The sequence below is a fragment of the Vanessa atalanta genome, chromosome 4 (assembly GCF_905147765.1).
Source record: "Vanessa atalanta chromosome 4, ilVanAtal1.2, whole genome shotgun sequence".
NCBI lineage: Eukaryota > Metazoa > Arthropoda > Insecta > Lepidoptera > Nymphalidae > Vanessa > Vanessa atalanta.
In genome coordinates, this window is record NC_061874.1 from 5,546,248 (window position 1) to 5,566,439 (window position 20,192).

General features: G+C 32.0%; 2 protein-coding genes across 3 annotated transcripts in view; one reads left to right on the forward strand and one right to left on the reverse strand.

Moving 5' to 3' along the window:
- LOC125077852 (LIM domain only protein 3) overlaps positions 1 to 4,276 on the forward strand; it is a 43,157-nt gene extending 38,881 nt beyond the window's left edge. For both annotated transcript variants that reach the window (XM_047689943.1, XM_047689944.1), the window contains exons 5-6: positions 2,373 to 2,523; positions 2,832 to 4,276. In XM_047689943.1, coding sequence (XP_047545899.1) covers positions 2,373 to 2,523; positions 2,832 to 2,966 — 286 coding nt within the window. In that variant the 3' untranslated portion in view covers positions 2,967 to 4,276. The remainder of the gene's footprint in view (positions 1 to 2,372; positions 2,524 to 2,831) is intronic.
- Positions 4,277 to 11,516: 7,240 nt separating this feature from the next.
- LOC125077969 (serine protease sp-Eoc49-like) lies at positions 11,517 to 13,457 on the reverse strand. The gene is made up of 6 exons (XM_047690104.1): positions 13,375 to 13,457; positions 13,231 to 13,295; positions 12,701 to 12,922; positions 12,433 to 12,603; positions 12,193 to 12,360; positions 11,517 to 12,116 (listed from the first exon to the last, which is right to left on the reverse strand). The coding sequence occupies exons 1-6, from the start codon at positions 13,406 to 13,408 to the stop codon at positions 11,517 to 11,519; spliced, it is 1,260 nt and encodes a 419-aa protein (XP_047546060.1). The 5' UTR covers positions 13,409 to 13,457.
- Between the last annotated feature and the right edge of the window lie 6,735 nt (positions 13,458 to 20,192).

The following is a 20,192-nucleotide window of genomic DNA, read 5'->3' on the forward strand; positions in this document are numbered from 1 at the left end:
GTTTAAATAATAGAAAGGTCGCGAGATTGGAGCCACTCTGAATGGTTTATACGTCACTTGTGGACCTTTGTCGTGTTAGTGTTCCTCGCGTGTCGTCGCGTATTGTATATTCATTTCAATGCTACTTTAAAATCGTATGACCAAGGCAAAGGGATCAAAAATACAAACAGAATAACTTTATAATTAAATGAATACTTTATATTCGTAGTCCAAAACTATGCAATTGTTTGTCAAACTGTGTACCTACACGTTTCAATTATTTAAAGTTGGGCAGGTTATGTAACTTATAATAAATAAAATTCATCCGTCATACTTTTGTTAATGTTTGTTAGGGTCTTTGTCACAATAAAATAATCTTTACCGTATTATATGATTTTATAAACCGTATCAAATATAAAACATAATAATTATAATGTAGGAGTTCTTGAATAAACGTTTTACTATCCTAAAACTAAACAAAACCTACCCCGTATTAATATTAGCGTGACAAATTGTAAACTAATAAAAGTTACGCATATATTATACATGTTTAGCTAACAACGAACGCAGGTTATTAAATATCACGTACAAATCAATTTCCACCGGGCAGAAATCTGAATCCAATTTGCGGGCTGTCCGATTGAAGCGGCGGACGACAGATATCAGGGCGAATATCGCTAAACGGCTAAATAATTTAGTAGCAATCTGCCGGCGCGCCCGCGGCGGACGCCACGGAAGCGCAGATCGTGCGAACCTTTATTAAGTGCGACCAGTACTGCCTCGTCGCTGAAACCTTTCGCATACCATTTTACGTATTTTGATTTTTTTTAATATCTACGGTTATGATTTGAAATATGCATATGGGTTGTTGCTCTAACAGTCTTTTTGTATTGTTTTATCCTTTTATATTATAGAAAGTATCGAATGCACAGTATGCGTTCCGAAGTCTTTTTATGTTATTGACACAACTCACGCGCTCCCTGATGTAAGTTAATGTTATTATACTAGAAATATTTACACAAGCGACAAGTCGAGCCAAGTTTCATCTCAATCGGTTGAAAAATGCGTCAACGCATAAAATTGCAACAAAATTAATTAAAATAGTAATAATTCGTTAAAAATCTGTTACCAAAAATATATTGTAATAAAAATATGAAAAGTTATATACATCAAAGGTGTGGTTATAAAAACTAAAATAAAAACTTTCACGTGACGTTTATCACGCTTATCACTTTCAATCATATTGTTTCATGGTGGAGAGAAAACAATGAATAGACAAGTCCGATTACGTAAAACGTCAAACTTCGCGTCGCAGCCGACGCGTCACAATGGCGCGTCGCACAAAGCTTAACTTGCACCCAGTCATTAAAATTTCGTTCTACATCTTTTCCATTACGCGACTGCAGACAAAAAATAGCAAAATAAAAAACAACCCCAAAAACAAAAGTCAGGAACGGAGAGAACAGGAAATAAAGTTAATTAAGAGCGGCGAAATCGACTGAGTTGCGGTGGAAATTGGCCCCTTAAAAAAGAGACATTTGTAGCCGAGCTATTGCGCTTAATTTTTGTGACAAGTGAAACAAAAGAGTTGGCGGGCAGCGGGGAGCGCCTAGGGTGGAAGACGAAGGGGGAGGAAAAAGATAAGGTTCGGTGTTATCACCAGCGGTTCCGGGCGGCCAGTGGCGAGTCGAAGGCGATACCTTTTGTTTTGCTACATTGAGGGATGCTCGCCCGCTTGACGTTATCTGGCTCCCTGTTCACGTTGACCTTTTCCACTCATGCTAGTAAATTTTATTTCTAAGACATTTTTGTTTTTTTTTTCGGTGTCAGTACAACAACAAATGCGCGATAACATCCATCTTTTAGGGTTCAATAGAAAAAATCTAAACCGTTATTAAATACTTCTTTATAAAAGATTCCTTAAGGTCATTTACGAGTTGCTGAAAGTAGTTTTTCCTGTTAAAAGCATTCGTGTGTATGCATTGTGCTTAATTTGATTTAAAATGCACCGACTCCTTGATTACTATACATGTAACATTTTATGCAATTAATTAAATGTATTTAATTTGCGTATTATAAATGTATCTGTCTTTCTGAGTATCGAAATATTGATTTTTATTTATAAATGCAAAATTACTATTTGTTTTCGTACAGTATATAAAAGTAAATGCTTTTTGCACCGGCAAAGGTGAAATCATGCAGTGTGAAGGGGCTTAAGTTTAATTTAGTGTATATATTTATTTGATTTTATGCGTGAAATTACTCTGAAATAGTAAACGCTGTATTTCGTTTTGATGATAGTTTCACGTTTAGGTAACATAGTAACCTACATTTGATACAAAAGTAAATACATGTTTAACACAAAAAAATATAAGAATAAATTCGTTTAACAGATTCTGTGTGGGTGATCGCTTCTATTTGTGCGAGAACAAGATCTTATGCGAATACGATTACGAGGAGCGCTTGGTGTTCGCAAATATGGCGTACAATCCTCCACCGCTTGCGCATCTAAAGAGACAAACCACTCATCTACCCCCACCACCGGTAAGTTTATTATAAGATAAATATTTTAAACGTGAATGATTTAGGTGTGAAGTACAATTTGCACAATTTAAACCTCTGTACGATTACAATTTAGATTTTATTCTCGTGCTACATTATGGTGCAGATATTAATAACTAACTAATTTAATAATAATAACTTGTCTAAGAAAGTTTTAAGGTAATAATGATTTACCATTAAAAAATTTATTGAGCGAGCGACTCACTTAAAACAACAGTGTTTGAATCGTAACGTCGTACTTTAAACAGAATTGTTTTTTTACAAGAATTTATATGATGTATTTTTGACAGACAAACAACGCAATGAGCGGATTGATGAACGGTTCAAGCCGTTCCGGGGACCTCAACAACAACATGTCGGGCTCTTCGCCCGCGGCTTTTGCGCCCCCGCACCTCAAACCCCTCGGCCTCTCCGCATCCAGCTGAGACTATCGCGTCTGAGACACGGCGCATCCTTACATCAAGTATCAAAACTGAGCGCGTTTTGTGAATGTGACGCTCTTTCCGAATATATGTTCAGTGCTTCTGACTAATGTGACTAAACTAAACGTATGTGGCGATTGAGTGAAGATTTGATGTTTCCTTCCTAAATGTTCCGTGTTACAAGGCATAACGAGCTCGATGCTTTTAACTAAAACGATCAACAATATTAGCTATATGTCTACTTGACATCACTACAATGATAAATGGACTTCTCGTTTGATACCATGTTTTGGTACAAATATCTAACCAACGAGTCTATCTTATGAAGTGTTTATCTTCGACGCTTCTAGGCATATGGATAACCTGTGTTACTCCAATAAAGTGACAATTAAATTTCTAATTGGACGGAATAGCGTTTAGTGTTCGAATAGTTGTTACAAAGTTAATGCCAAAATCGGATTAGACAATTTTAATTTTTATGTGAATGATGTTAGATAGAATTTTTAAAATATAAAGGATTTTTAATCTCATAAGATGATCTCATAAAGCAATCTCGACTTAGAATAATCTCTTACGAAAACTAAAATAAAGGTCCGATTTGAATAAAACGTATAATAAATACGCGGGAAAGACTGCTTTCTGGGACGGGTTCAAAGAGTAATTAATTACATTAAGATGTGGATTCATCGTATTTTAATGACTTTAACTCTTTAGAAATAATTAATTTTAATGTAAATACGAAATTTATACTTTCAAATGTTCTAAGTATCGACAAGCGAGCACAATAATTCGTGTGGTATTTGTTTGTATTGAATTTTTTTTTTATAATTTTATCATACCTACGATTATATTTTCGGCTTGGCCATAAATAAAATTTATTTTACCATTTAATGCTCGCTAGATTGTTATTTCGTTTTGTATATTGTATAATACCTGTTAAGTTTATCATAAACATTGTTATAATGTTTGTATTATTTATGTAAATAAAATGTAATCATAAGTAGACTTATTGTATCTTACATTAAAATAACTATACATGTATATTAAATATAGAAAAATGTGAAAATAAATGTTGAATAAAATTTTTGAATTTAATGATAATTCAAAATAGTTCAAAGTTAGTTGATTTAGTGATCTTTTATATCTTCCTCGTATTGTGTACTAATAATTTATATTTCCGCATTTACGTAGGCGATTCTCATGCATTCCTATATAAAATGTTGCTAACAAGCAATTAACACAATGTGTCAGATTCTTTTTAAACCAATGATATGACCAAAGAAGTAGCTGATTAAATCTTGTTCCAAATGAAACTTTCTTTTGTTTTATTATCCCGTTTACATTTCGTACATTTAGCTAAACATCGTCTACACTTTTAGTTTTAATTTTAAACGTGAAGTTAGAGAATTCATCTCACTTTGACCATAACCAAATACATACATCTAGATTTAATATTACACTTGACAAACCAATATAATTTGTTTTAAAATATACCTTTATTAATTTGTACTCATAAACATGCTAGCGAGCCAGCAATGAAAGAAAAACATTTCCATCAGTTTAGAGGTAAGCGTAAAATTCGAAATGTTTATTTGACGGAGAAGGTTTGCAAAACGTTCATATATGACTTACCAAAGCGTCGATCATTTATGTGATATAATCTGCTATATACAAGTAGTAGAGACAGCAAAATAAAAATATTTTTTGATAAATTTTTTACTAATTTCCGCTTTTTATTGCTTATTTTATTTTGGTTTTAGTAATAAGAATAATATATAAGATGAAATAATTTGTATATATAATGACTTTGTTATGAATTGGAGATACAAAAGTGATGTGTGTGCTGACGTTACATTTCGACGGCGGACGTGCAAAGAGAAGAAAAATCACCCCAATTTCCCGGCTCCCCGCGTGCCTCGTTGACGGTCGAATACAGTCTGATAGAAATGTTATCGATGCCATCTCTAATTTCATCAGTAAACAAGGCAGTTTATACTATAAACACTATTATATAAAATACCAAAAAAACTTCAGTACGTTCAGTATCATGATTATACCAATGTTGTAGCATTGACAAAAGACCAAATATTTTCTTCATATTTGCAATATATATATATATTTTAAATTATTTCGCTGTTCTGTCTGGTGGTAAGTGAACTGAACTAGTAAATCCTGTAACAATGCGTGCGTATATTAAAAGTTATATTTAACTAGATACCATGTAACAGAATTTCTCTTGTGAAGTAAAAATACGTAAACAGTTCGACATTCAAATGAAGCGAGTCAAATAAAGGTGTGACGTGAACAAACCTTTGCACCAAGCTTCCTCGAGCATGAACGACACAATGAGGCGCGTGAAAAATGGCACCGGCCGACGCGACGGCCCACAAATCAAAACTGTGAAACCGTTCGACAAAAAATAAAATAAAAAAGAAAACAGCGTAAGCCGAGCGCACACCACTGATGGCTTCTTGCAATAATTTCCGTTTTCAATGAACGCGTTTTTCTTTTTCTTATCACCGCACGAACTAGGATGGTTGGGAATAAATTGAAATACAAAATTGATTGTTGACTTTTCCCGGTCGCTTTATTACTGTCATAAATAGAAAAGAGATTGAAAATTGCCTACCGAGGCGGTGTCGGCAGATTTGACGATTCCGTTATTCTTTGATAGAATAGTATCGGAATATATAATATGATCGGTTTCCTTTTCAATTTATTTGTATCATTAGTACAATATGAAATTTATTTGTAAGCATTTCAAGCTTTCGAAAAACCCTAGTCGTTGAAAATATATGCGTTTATTTTGTCGGAACGTTGCTTTAAATGCAACAAACTTTACAATTGTAATGTGCCTATATTGATTGTTGGTATAAATACTTATGACCCAAAAACGTCATATTATTTGATAAATGTGCAACAAGTAAATGCTCGTAATAAGTGTTACGCTAAAGGACTAAAGCTTTGGTCTCGCCTGTATTGGATGTAACCTGAAATTGAATATGGCGCATGGCTGTCACCATAGTCTATTTTTATTTTGATCGTTACTCTTTTGTATATAATTAGGCGTTTGACAAAAAGGCCATCTGATGGTTAGTGACTACCACCGCCCACTGTAAGAAATATTAATTGTCTATATATCCAATACATAGTCAATGTGTCCACATTTTGAACCAAGTTTATATCCATTGTGCGTATAGTTACACTCCCTCGCTCACCTTTCGAACCGGAATACAATAGTAACAATAAAAATTGCAATTTGGCGATATGATAAGCTTTCCATGGTAAAAAGACCTATCACCGAGTATTTTGTAATACTACGTGTCAATAATCTCTATTCTATTCTGCCGGAACATTTTGTAACTTTTTGTATCGATGTAAGTAACTCAAGGCGCAAACTTTATACGACGTGAGCTCCAAAAGTGAGACTAAGCGTGGTTTTGTATAAAATTAAGTTGTACCTTTGAAACCTATAACCAATTATGTTGTTAGTTTGATTAATTAGATAAAAAAAGTAATGTCGCTATCGCTACTTCTACTTCTAAGTGCTACGTAATAATTTTCAATGTATAAAAATTGTACCTAAATAAATGATTATAGTAATATTTTGTAAGGTCTTAATTAATTAAAATGTTTCTCATTATCAGAAATTGAAATAAATCGAAACGTAGAATTAGTTATATTAGCAACCAGAAGAAAACAAAATGGATTGTAAATTTTGTAACTTTGTAAATTTCATGCAGATAAAGGGAAACCAAGCAACTTACAAAAAAAAAAATCTAATAACAAATAAATTATTCTTAGAATTAATAAACTCGGACGTTATCAATTTTATGGACAATATCTTGCCTGTCTTGTCTCGAAACTAAAAAATGAAGATTTTATTCAACTAACCTGTTTGCTTTACAATAATCTAATTAGATTACTAGCATTAATTTTTCACGACCCTTTTATAGAATAAATATGTATAAAAAAATAATTGTTTCAATTTTAGTAATAATAATATTAACATATATAAATTTATTTAGAAGTAATGAGAAAATACGATCGATAAACATATAATATATAAACCGTAAAATATTAGATAGTTTTTTGTTCTAGCAACACTGAAATATATATTGATGATGATGTATTTCTGACCGATTTCGGGCATGCCGGCTAATCTCAGGGGAAGACCATCCAACTACTCAGGACATATTATAGTGCACAAGTGTGTGCACAAACACAGGACTCTCACTCACACTCACAGGACACTGCACTCTATTCCTTAACACTCATAATCCGATAGGGCGGCAATTTCGATACAATCGGAAAGAGTTAAGGCGTAGGACCAATGATTTTACCGGCTTTCCGAGGCGCGGGAGTGAACACACTTCCAACTTCCAGACTTTGGGCTGTTACTGAAAATTAACTTTTTATCGGCCCGTCCTGGGGTTTGAACTCAGGACCCTAGAAAATGCGGCTCTATATCTAGCCACTAGACCGAAGAGCCATAAACGAGTACGTAAACTGGTCATCTCTTTAATAAGTTTAAGTTTTTAGCTCATAGAAAATGTAGTCGTCTAAATATGAGTATGAATAAAGTTTGCAATAAAAAAGAAAATCATGAATGCTTGTTCTAGAAAATTTTATGTGGTTTTAAGCTTGTGGATCAATAATACATTTTTCTATTTGAAATAATCACGTAAATTATTTACATCTATGTATGTATATATATGACAGATTATATATATATTACACTTATATATCTACAATAAGGATTTTTAAAATATATTCACCAATCACCAACGTCCAATGCAGGGTACAAAAGTTCTCTTCTTGTAAAGAGATATGGATGTGTCGCCAAATCTACCATGTTTCCTACAAACGCAGATATACACTACAATAAAGTTACATATGTACGTTTATTGTATATAACTCGTAAATTATAAGATTTTAAATTAACATGGTTATTTTTATTACTACAAGTATTGAAATCGGGGATTGATTTTTATTTTGTATGGAATCCAGTGATAAAGTTATGCAAACCCTTGAAATATAATATAAATAATTCGCGAATCGATACAGTAAGTTTCGTCTGTAAAATACGGGATCGAGTGTCGAGTGCACGTAAAACAAATAAAACAAGGGACAATAGTAGTGGTGAAAGTGACAATGGTACTTAGTGGTGACCAGTGTTTACGCAGCAAACGTACGAGAAAGGAAGTAGTCCGGTATGGACTACTTCTAATGCCTTCACATCTACCCGCAAACTTCAGTGTCGTGAATAAGACATTCGTAGATAATGTCGAAATATCGAGCTCCACATAATATATACAAATAAAAATAAAAAAAAAACATAGTAAATATCCCGTTTTAATTCCTAAATTGTTTTCAACACCTGCCGGTTCTTAGTTTACTAATTTCAACGACATCATTTCAAATGCACTTTATTCCATAATAATTATATGTTGCTATTAATTTTATGAGCCATTTTCTCATTTACCAGTCTTCAATTGGTAGTCAGAATAAGTTAACAAGAGCCGTCAGTATTAACTCCCCCCGGCGTGGGATTTACCCATAAAATGACTTCCAAGTCATAACCATCGCAACGTGATCCTCAACAAGTGTAAGTCCGAGTACTTTTTATGTCATTTGTATAGAAAAGAGGGAGATCCCAAATGTCTCCTAAAGCTGGTATTATCTACTCGGGGAGTTTTATTTTTATTCGAGTTTTAATTATTAAAAGTTTTATGAACTGCTTATTTCTTTTTATGAGATTGTTGAATTAATTCCTTTTGTTTGCTAACTCATTGCCGTCAGTGTTAATTGCTGAAATTTGCAGAATGGCCTTTTTTATAGTATTGTTTTGTAAACAAGAACGAAGTAAAATTATCAACTTAAACGGCAAAGCTATTCATACAATATATTGCTATTGTAAATTTAGAAGGTGTTTTAAGTATTGCGAATAATTTCGTAATCATCATCATTCATTAAATCTTTAGTTTTGGTCCGTGTTATTCAGTCAACCGACTACTGGACACTTGGCTGATGAAAATCTACTTGGAATTTCTTTGTGTGTTTGCCTATAGTCTGGTAGTGGGTGAAAATATATACTCAAGTGATTAATAAATCATGAAACTTGTTGAGTATATCGATAATGAATAAAATATTCGTATAATTCACTTTATTCCTAAATTACTTTTGTTATAAAATCGATTATTTCTTCATCATAAATATTATGTTGATAAGAAATTCAATGGATATTTACCATTGATCTTATCTTCACTAATATAACATAAACGTCGATGATTTTAGTAGAGGGTAAACGAAGCTACCGCCGGGGCCATCGCAGGAGAGCTGCCCAACAATTAAGATACAAAAAAAAACCATAATGTAGAGTTAACTATTTTAATATGATATAATATGATATAGTATGTGTAGATATAGTAAAATTTTAGTATAATTATATGTTACTATTAAATATATGTGCCTGTTTCATAATTATTTGTTGAAAAATCCGACTAAAATGAAATTTGTTCAAATTATTAGGAGAATAATAAGAGGCCTCCAGATGTCTATAACCGACCTTAACCATAAACTACAAATCTGATACGAGTTTGAAGCCTTGAAAAAGATATATTACATAGTCTTATTATACATAATATGTTTATATCACCTATTAGTTTTTAAAGCGATTACATTGTTTGATCTTAATAAAATTGATTCGTAAAAAAAGGCCGTTAGATCATTTGGACGTCACACAAAGGTGCTTGCAGTAAATAAAAGGCTCGCTGCAACCCTTGTTCAGCAAACAATATTACGAACTGTCTACAATTTAACCAAAATCAGTCCGATTGTATCATCATGTGTTGGCATAATAAACAGTTTAGACGAAAATTAATTTCTTGGCCAGTGAGACTTTACAATTATAATAGTTAGAAGAGAAGACATGTCTAAAAGCATTTAAGAGGTAGACGTAAAAATAAAATAACTATCAATATAATTCATTGGATTACTCTTGCAGATTTATTTTTTAAACATTTTTATCGATTTATATTCAATATTCGATTGGAGTACAGCACAGGATGGATTGCTGATGCGTTATATCAACATGATCACAGTGGTTTTGGTAACAGGTAAGAATGCCACCAAAAACTCGGTTCCCTCCCCCAGAGACCTGGGTAACTTTCGTAACGTTTCCACTGCATGTATATTTCAGCAGTCCCGAGTTTAATTGCTAACCGTACCAATAATACCCTTTTTTAATATTCGCATGATAACATAAGCGCTTATAAACTACCACAATTGAATTAGCCGATATATATTCTAAAGCTTACTTATCACGTCCGTTGAATATCATAAAACATTTTAAGTTCAGAAAGAGCTATTCACGTTGAATTCTCATTCAGCACGATGAGTTCGTTGTAAGTACATTTAACTTTAAAATATGCATAACAGTTTTCCGATGCGATCCCCTATCGAAATTTAAACATATCGAGTCCTATTAAGATACATTCTGATTCCTTCTGCGCGTTTGTACTTTAAAAGTTATTTCACGTATTAAAATTGATATTCTTTAAGGTATCTTGGTCGAATTTAATTAATTTTCTTAGTCTAATAATTCATATGGATGAATGTATTGTTATTAGCTTAATAGTTATAAATATTCAATTTTATTTATATAATTTTAGTATTATTATTACATAATTAATTTAATGTATATATTTACTGTAATTTATTAAATTTTGAGTAACATATAAAAAAGGCACCTGACTGTTTTAATATAATTGTTATGAGCATGCCGTGTACACATGCTTAGGAGTGTAATCTAGCTCAAAATTGTGTAAGACGGTAACTTTAATGTATGTCCTGATTGTATTCTGTATGTGTACGTACGAATATATAAATAAATAAACGAATAGATGATGAGTTTATTTCAATGAATTAATATATTTTTATAGTTAAAGGCAGTATTGAATTAGACTGTCTAATTAATCTTATCAACAAAACAGAGATTACATTACATTAATTTATATTTTATTGCGACACAAAAATAGGAATGAAATAAAAACCGAAAGTATAAGAAACTATGAATTTAAAAAGATATTATGCTTACGGTCTTTTATAAACAAATCGTGGAATTCCTTTAAGATATTTAATAAATAAGCAAAATATAACAATATTCAGAAAGTTATTATAAGATGTTCCACAGGACCGAAGCATGTTAAAGTTTTAGAATAAGTAGAATTAAGTAAGGTTGCAGGCTTAACGCCTCCGCAGTTTGCTATAATAGCATTATCAAGTTTCCAGACCGTATTGAAGGAATCCTTTACGTACGTACTGCAGTTTAACTTATTTTTTACTCATGTTTTAAAATTAATAGATATCAAAGTCGTTAATACTTTTAATTCATATAATTATGAAAGTGTGTGAAAATATGTGAAATTTTAAAAGTAAAAAATCTATTAACTTAAACTAATACGTATTCCAATAAAAAAATAGTTGAAACGAAAAAAATATTTTCAAAATTTATTCAACTATTTTGACATTCATTAGTAAAATCTAAGCCAATCAAACTATAACGAAAAAAACATATATAAAATATTTCAATGAATACAACATATTTATTGACGCACCACTGCGCACGGTAACATGTTGCTGAGCCTCAACATTAGTCTCTCGTTCACGCTCTTCTGGAATATTCGTCGTTTCTCTCTCTGTGTTCTGACTTGATTTAATTGTAGTGTATTCAGTCGCTTGTGTATCAGAAACGGATGACAATGTTGTCATTTCAGTCCTAGCTTCCGATTCTTTTACAGTAATTAAGGTTATTTTGACTGTTTCAGTCTCACTGGTTTCTTTTTCAGATGTAATAATTGACGATATGTATACTTCAAAATTAGTCTCATTAACATATCCATCGGCTAGCTTCATTATTGCTTCTGTAGTGGCATACGTTATGTTAGGCGTTGCCACCATTACTGGGTCTTTATTTATAGTGTAGCATATTTTAGTGCATTGCTCCTCTAGACATTTTTCTTCGGTTGCACATGATATTAAATCATCCCAAGAATTTACAAGCTGATAAAGATATGGTTGATTACAATTATCAACGTATGTCTGTATACCAGTCAATTCATTGTCACATATAAGAGGACCACCACTATTATCCTAGAATAATAAATATAAACATTATTATTAGAATACAAAAAAAAACCAATTATTGTAAAACCACAAAATATTTTACCATGCAGAAGTTGGAGTCAATATAAATATCGCTCTTTTCGCTACTGGGTGCAGCGCAGACCATAGTATCTTTATTGAAGTTGCTACCACACTTATCTTGTAAAGACGATATCAGTTCAACTGATATTTTCTTTAGATATCTTGTGTCTGTTGCATTTTCGTTTAGTTTCTAATGGGAAAAATACTGTTTACAAACATCTTATACAAACTTAATAATCCAAAAAAGATATAAACTACTTACAGCATAAACGAGCATAAAACAGTTTTCATTCGAATTGAGTTTATTGGCTCTTGTCTCAAAAGGTGCTACTATCAAAGTGATGTTGAACGGCAACAGAGTTTTCAATAACGATATGTCGCTATTCCACCATTCAGTACTATTAAAATTAAAAGGTCGAGCTATTCGAATAATCTGGAAAAATCACAAAGTTAATTATAAGTTTATTAATTTATAAAAAAATATATCTGAAAACCTTTCTAAGATGTGATATAATAAGACTGTTCCTCACTTCACGCTCTTGCTCATCTTCATCTTCATTCAAATCCAATTTTTCATCTATACTAATAGCGCCAAGTCTTGCTACGAGAGTTTTTTCCGGGAAGGAGATAAGAGTATTTTCACTTTCAAGAGAAGAAGATATTAGCCAATTTTCTCGTATCAACACAGCACTTCGAATGAATTTGCCTCCAGTAGGATTGACTACAGTTTGATCCGGATAATAAACAAAAGCCTATAAAGCAAGTGTTAAGTTTAAGTTTGTTAGGATTCATTAAATTGAATAAACATTGTAAAACGTAAAAGTCCCGTACATGCCTAATAAACTTTCCATCCTCTATGAGCTTAATCCGCCACACTGTTCTAGTGTAGTTCGGAGAAAGAACAGTTTTGATTTAACACACATGAAATCTTAGTAGTACTTGCCAGGATTTGAACCCACGAGTGCCAGTTTTATGATCTACGTTATCTATCGTATCTTATCCGTTGGGCCGTCTCCAGCCTCATCGTCAACACATATACATTGAAAGTCTTAAAACTTACCATGAAAGGAAAGGTACCTCTTTTGATACCATCTTCTTCGGAAACTACATTTTCTAGTAATAATGCTACAAATATAAAAAAGTAAGATCATTTTTTTAATAAATTAATCTGTTTTGTATATAAAACAAGAATGTGTTGTCTTACCAGCCGTTGCCACAATTAATATTAAAATCCGCATATTTTAAGTTAATTCAAAATAAGATAATTAGTGGTATTACAAGCAATTAGACGTCTAACCACAATTTTTTGACGTTTCGTGTTTTGAAAGAGGAATACGTAAATTGCTTTTTGAATAATATCCTATTTCACTATTGATATAAATTTAGATAAAGCAAAAAGGTTCTATTGTGTTTTTTTTTTATAAATCACCAATGACGTGCCAGAGTGGCCCTTAATATTAAAATATTTGCACTAAAATATTTAATGATTAAAAACAAATGATTTATTGAAACCATATTGAAATAAATCATAAAAACGATATTGAAAGTCAAGAGATTTCAATGGAGAGTTCATTCAATAATAAATAAAAAAAATCTTAATAGTAATTTCTGAAATAAAATACAATTAACTTATACTTTAATAATTAATGACGTCAACAATGAGCTCTTATTGGTTAAAATTGTAAAAGTTTATTTTTCTTTTAGTTTAAAAGAAATCAATTCAGTTGGTAATATTGCGAAACTGTTAGTGAGTATCAGGAAACACCGATACGGCTACCACTTTCTTTCAGTAATTTAATATGGTCGCTTATATGGAATTTAATACATATTTTATATTTTAATTGTTTCCATTTTTAAACTATAGCATTTCATAGATTTTAAACAATAGTGAAATTTTATTTTCTTTATAATTTTAATAATAATACTCACTTAAATTTCTTTAAACTTTTTTCAAGCTTGTAAAAACCGAATTAGCCGAGTCACGTCCCATTATTTTTCGCCGTTATCTGTAACAAAGTTGCGTCGAATCTAGTCGAGGGCATTAATCAGAATCGCATCGGAGCTAAGATGTATTATCCTCAATACGGCGAGAAGAATGAGTTTGCAAATTTAAAACGCGTGTTTTAGAGATAAGGTGGGAATAAAAACGGGAAACATCTAATTATTCATGTAAGGGGTGTTTAAGGACGCGTATTAATACGCTTGAAACGCTGCGCTGCCGACTTTTGAAAAATATGCTAAGAATATAAAAAGTACCGTTTATTTTAAAATACTGCGGACGGCAACATGACTTGGGCGGTTCTGGGTTTCGCGTCTTCTCTCTCATGAAATTGAATAAATACATAAAACATTCGTTCTGTCTGCGATACTTTTATACAGGTTAGCTAAATATAATCGAATTTGTATCGTAATAGTAAAATATGGGGTGTTTTATTTAAATTTTTTGGCGGGATTTTTCGAACATTTGATTCAGTTAGAGATATAAGAATAATAAAGCTGTGACATTGCCCTCAAATGAGCGGAAGGATCGTATCCGAACCGCTGATGTGGCGACGTCAGAACGACTTGTTCAGACAGTTATTACACGACCAATTTAACGAGATCTCTTCAAATGCTTCGTACGCTGCTAAATTCGTTTGTTTTCTACATCTTCATTGGAAAGAAGGTGTCTACAAATATTGGCATTGCTGTAACGACCCGAATGAACGAGCTACGTGTTTTGGCGGCTTCCCGCAATTGCTCGCAATTCCTACTAGTAGTTTTACTTATTTTAAAATATTTGTTGTACCCTTATTGACTTAGTTTCAATTTTACCTACAAAAACATTTAACTTTTATACATATATGTATGGGCACTTTGAATAGTTCTTAACTTTTCCTAAAATATAATACATTGTAGTCCCTTTTTAATAGTCATATGTGTATCTCCGCTGACCTGTATCTTATCTTTAATTTGTAGCGATGTTATTGTTTATATACATTTCTTTTATTTGTTGATTCCTTAAATAATATAGTTTAAAAGTTATATTTTATGCAAAGTGATACACTTATCAAAGGTTTCTGATAAGTAAATAATGTCCTCGATGTTTTTTAAACAGGGGTCGTAAATGTTCACTTGTCTGAAGATTCGTTTACGATTGGTACCCAAGCTTGGTACTTAACTGCAATGAAACTTACCGACACTAAAAACGACTTTGTACTGTAAGTGTCGGTTTTAATGACGAATCGATTGCTTTACGACGGTAATCCCGTGGCTGATTTCGGCAACTACGACGATTCTCAAGGGAGAGAGCCAACTGCCCTGTAGACTTATTATAATGCGCAACTACATTCTAACTCTCATGATTATACAGAATGAAAAATTGAGCTTAGGTACCGAACCAATAGTTTTACATGCTTTCCAAGGCACTGAATAATGTCAAATTCTATATTCTGGACCATTGTGAATCTCGACGGTAAAATTCAACAACTTTTTATTTCGCTGATAAATGAAATTGAAAGAATAGATATTTGCTGTACTTCATTTTTTGAAATACCGGGAATAAAATCATCACTAAAAATGAATTTTATACGTAGATTCGCATAATATTATATATAAATGGTACATTATGTAATGAGTTTAAGAGATTCAAAGTCGAGGTGCGCTATCGCGACTTACTGCAGCAGCGAAGGTGATATGAATATTAAACGCTCCAAGAATTAGAAGATTTATACGACGATTCGGAAGTTAGAACCCCCACTTAAATGAATGTTTAACATTATCTGCAGAGTTTTGAGGGAGTTGAGCCTCTTAACAACTTGCGAAGAAACTTTAATAGACAGCGGCTCTCGGGCGATTAATTCAGAGACGTGGAAAGATGGACGAGAATTCTTAATGTGAAAGGGTGACTGTTTTTGCAATCGTTTTAACGAATAGTAATGTTTAGGGGATATTCGATTAAAATCAAATTGTATTTAATTACCTATTATTTATAAACAAAGTTAAATTCAATGTTCCGAATTATTATTTTTTTAATAATAACATTCGTTGGATCTTTTGGACTGACATATCGGTTACACTGATACATATAAAAAGCAATAAAAAAATCCAACAAAGCTAGGAAGGTAGAAAACAATTAAAAGTCTGTAATATAAATTTGATTGGGACGCATCCCGAGCACATCGACAGTCATTGTTTGTCGGCGTCATTTTCCGATGCCTGTCCCACTCTATTGTGCAGGGCTTTATTGAATTTGATTTACGCGCCAATTTTTGTAGGCTTCGGTTTTTATTAACTGACCTCGGCGCCGATGTAAACTTAATTGAATCCGCCAACAAAAGGCATCGAATGAAAAGAGCGTCCAGCAGTGTGCGATGCAGATTATAATAGATTTTTCCGAATTTGCATGGGTTTTAAGTTACCCGATATTGGATTTTTTCACGGTGGTTGAACTATTGTTTTCACAACATTTAATAACTCTCAAATAATCAAAATTCATTTTATCTTTGTTTTATTTGATGAAAGCTTGTAATGTCGATATTAATATTTGTATATTGTGTATGCATACCCCTTGACGCTAATTGACATAATTCTTTTGTATGTTTGATTAATTTTTAAAATTTATAACAGTACAATGTAAGCGTATATAGTTTTAATAATATAAATAATCCATGCCAACATTTATTTTTCAATGATAATTAATAATAATAATGTGTCTTTGAAATAAATGAAGTGCAAAACATTTTGTTATTCTATGTGGCCTCCAATTTATTTGTGTTTTGTTCGTATAAATTTAATTCGAATATTACTTTAACTTGGCCTTTCTACGAATTTTCTTGCAACAAAAGCGAATTATATGCTAAGAGACCGTAATCAGAGTTAATTATCTGAAATTCGGTCGTATTTAACGTCGTTTCAAAACGAGTTTTCACAATAATTGTAGTCGAGGCGAAAGAGATTTGTAAAGGAATCGCAAACACAATTAGGAGCAAGTTGTTGTTTGTTGAAATTGTCTGGCAAAGAGTGTGCATGACGCGTCGCTTCAGCGATATCGATGCGAAGGTGACATTTATGTACATACATATACGTCCGTATCATCACGGATGCTTTGGCTAAGTGTTCATTAATCTTAAGCGGTTTATTTTTACGATGCCATAACAATGACGTCAAATAATATATATATATAATCTGACTGTCAATTTATGATGTAAACTATTATAGTAGGAAGCTTTTTTACTATAATCTCAACAGAGTAGATTTAAAAAAAATATTTCGTTTTAAGGCTTATTTTCATGTACATAGGTCCAATAGCCTAGGCCTTAGCCCAACAGTGGGTAATTTATAGGCTGTTAATGTTAAATGTATATCGGTCCAATATATATTAATATTTAATAAATTCGGATTGTTTATTTATAAAATTCAGTTACGTCGTTCTTTCGCGGCCGCTAAAACGCAATATTATGATTGTGCTATACAAAGACACAAAATCAAATCAGATGGAACAATAGGGTTGCAATTAAACTCGCGAGGGGAAGTCTTCTAAGTGAGCCTGAACAATTTTTTTTGCTCACGTATTTGGAATGGTCTCAATTACTCAATTAAAATACATCTTTACTAATATTATTTAATAAATGCGAAAATAACTTTGTCTGACAGTTTTTTTTAACTCGGCGATAACTAGTGTTTTTATATTTCTTTTGTTATTCACTTTAATGTTCCGTGCGCTCCATTTGATATTAAAATCTGAGCTTCAAGGAATGTAACACTTGAAACCTATTAAACAAATCTCATGTATTTTTTAAAACTCTTCGCTACCTTCTTTCCTGTATAAGTAAGAAAGGGTTATGTTTAATATTAAAAAGCCATAACATTTTTTTTATTTTAATTTATAACGAATATAATTTTAATGGAATTGGTATTGTATTAACCTCTACATCAAACTGGATCGTTATGTCGAAATGTATAAAAGTTTTCTTTCATTGTCAACTCCAATGCAAATTCTTGCCTGAATACGGTCTGTTTACTTCTTTGCCCCTTTGTTTTAGCCGTAACGAGCAGAAAAAGGACCCATTCAGAGCATCCGAACCTAATTACCCTACCCTCGGTTACAAAGGAGGGTTTCTAATTAACGACATTATGTCAAATAATTTGTTTGAGCCGACGACGTCTTACTTCGTTTCACTCGCGGATTGGATTAAGTTTGCTTTCGGTCGGGTTCGTTTGTTTTATAAAGAAAGGCTGCTTGAGTGGATCAATTCTAAATTTGCTACAATATAAATAATATTATAACGATCATTTTGGCTTCACTGACGTTCAATGAATTCAATCTAGATTAGTGGACCCCGAGCATTAAAAATATATCTTAGTATGTGCGACAAGTATTTATGTTACTTGCGAGGTCGTCTTCTATGTATACAAAGAAGCATAAATCAAATTAATAAATATATAGTTCAAGCGGGCGTCCCGAAACTTACCGCGTTGTCTCAATTATTTTTTTATATGCATTATTTTCAGCCGAACTCCATTACAAAGTTCACACCAGCGAACTTTGTAATTGTATTTATATAAGGCCAGATTGTTATCATCGGTAATCAGACCATTATTGACGCGGATTGATTGGTTACAACAGCCATCTATTATATTTGTTGCGAATCTGTATATAATATAAAAATATGAGTATTTTTTTTTATACGCAGACATTAGTCTTACAACGAAATGAAGTTAATAGGATGTTATTTTTTGTCATTTGATTGCATTAATTGTATGAATGTTATACAGTTATGAATGTAGGTGTATGTATTTATTCATGATTTTTTATATGTAGGGCATTCGGTCAGATTTAGGTTACAGCCTACCTCATCGGACGACATAGTGTGGCCGTACGTGGGTTACGTACAAAATGAGACAGCGTTGCTATTGTGCTGTAGTTGTGTTTCGCTTCCGGTTAAAAATATCCGTATTAATGACAATACGACATATGTGAGTATCATTTATTTTAGTATTATTATTTTATTAGTTTTTAAACGTAAATTATACTGACAAAATTTTTAGTGTCCATTATTTTTCTTACAATTGCTATTCAAAGATTTTCTGTAAGAGATCGCAGCTTTAGTAATAAGACCACTTTTTGCACCTGTCAATATATGCATGTATAAAACATGTCTTATATATAATATGTTCGAACAAATTAATCAAATAATCAGGAGATATTATAGTAGGTACACATCATACAAAAACAAGATCACTCTCAATTCCTTCAACCTCAATCCGAAGGGACGATAAGCCAGGCTGGATTGAGAGAGAGAGAGAGAGAATTTTCGTTTTTTTTAGTTTAAAACATATTGATCAACTTCCAAACTATCCAAACTGGGGGCTATATCTACAGGAACAAAAGAGCAGTTGAATAAATAAATAAATAAAAATGTTATTGTACACTCGAAACCAAATATGTATATTGTATACAAATGACTAAAATTACCAAGATAAACCGTAGCGATTTGATATCTTTTAGCAACTAGCAGGAAGTAAGCTCATAGATGGAAATAGCGATTAAATAAATAACTTTATAAAATTCATGTATAATTTTTATTGATATACCAGATATCAATGAAACATAAGGACGCAATACTACATTATTATTTAGTATGTAACATTTGTGTAATTATGTAGATGATGGATGATTTGGATCACAGTTAACAAGTAGAACGTTTCTTGTCTCGTCAGCAGTTTAAGAAGCAGCCTTATTCTGGAATCTACAAGCGACGAACTCGCTTTACTTTGACATATTTATTTATTTGATGTAAAATATATTTTTTTTACTTAACAATTTTATATCGTCTTACATTTATTTTGGTGTACCATATATATTTAAACAATGTCTACGTTGATTCATCACAATATTCACAAATGTGAGAAAGGGTCTTGAATTGTGAGTTCGATAACGTCAATAAATGGAAATTAATAATTCGACATATTTTATTTCAATTTTAATTTTAATAATGTCTGAACAAAATCGTACATACATTTTAAGATAAAAAAAGTATT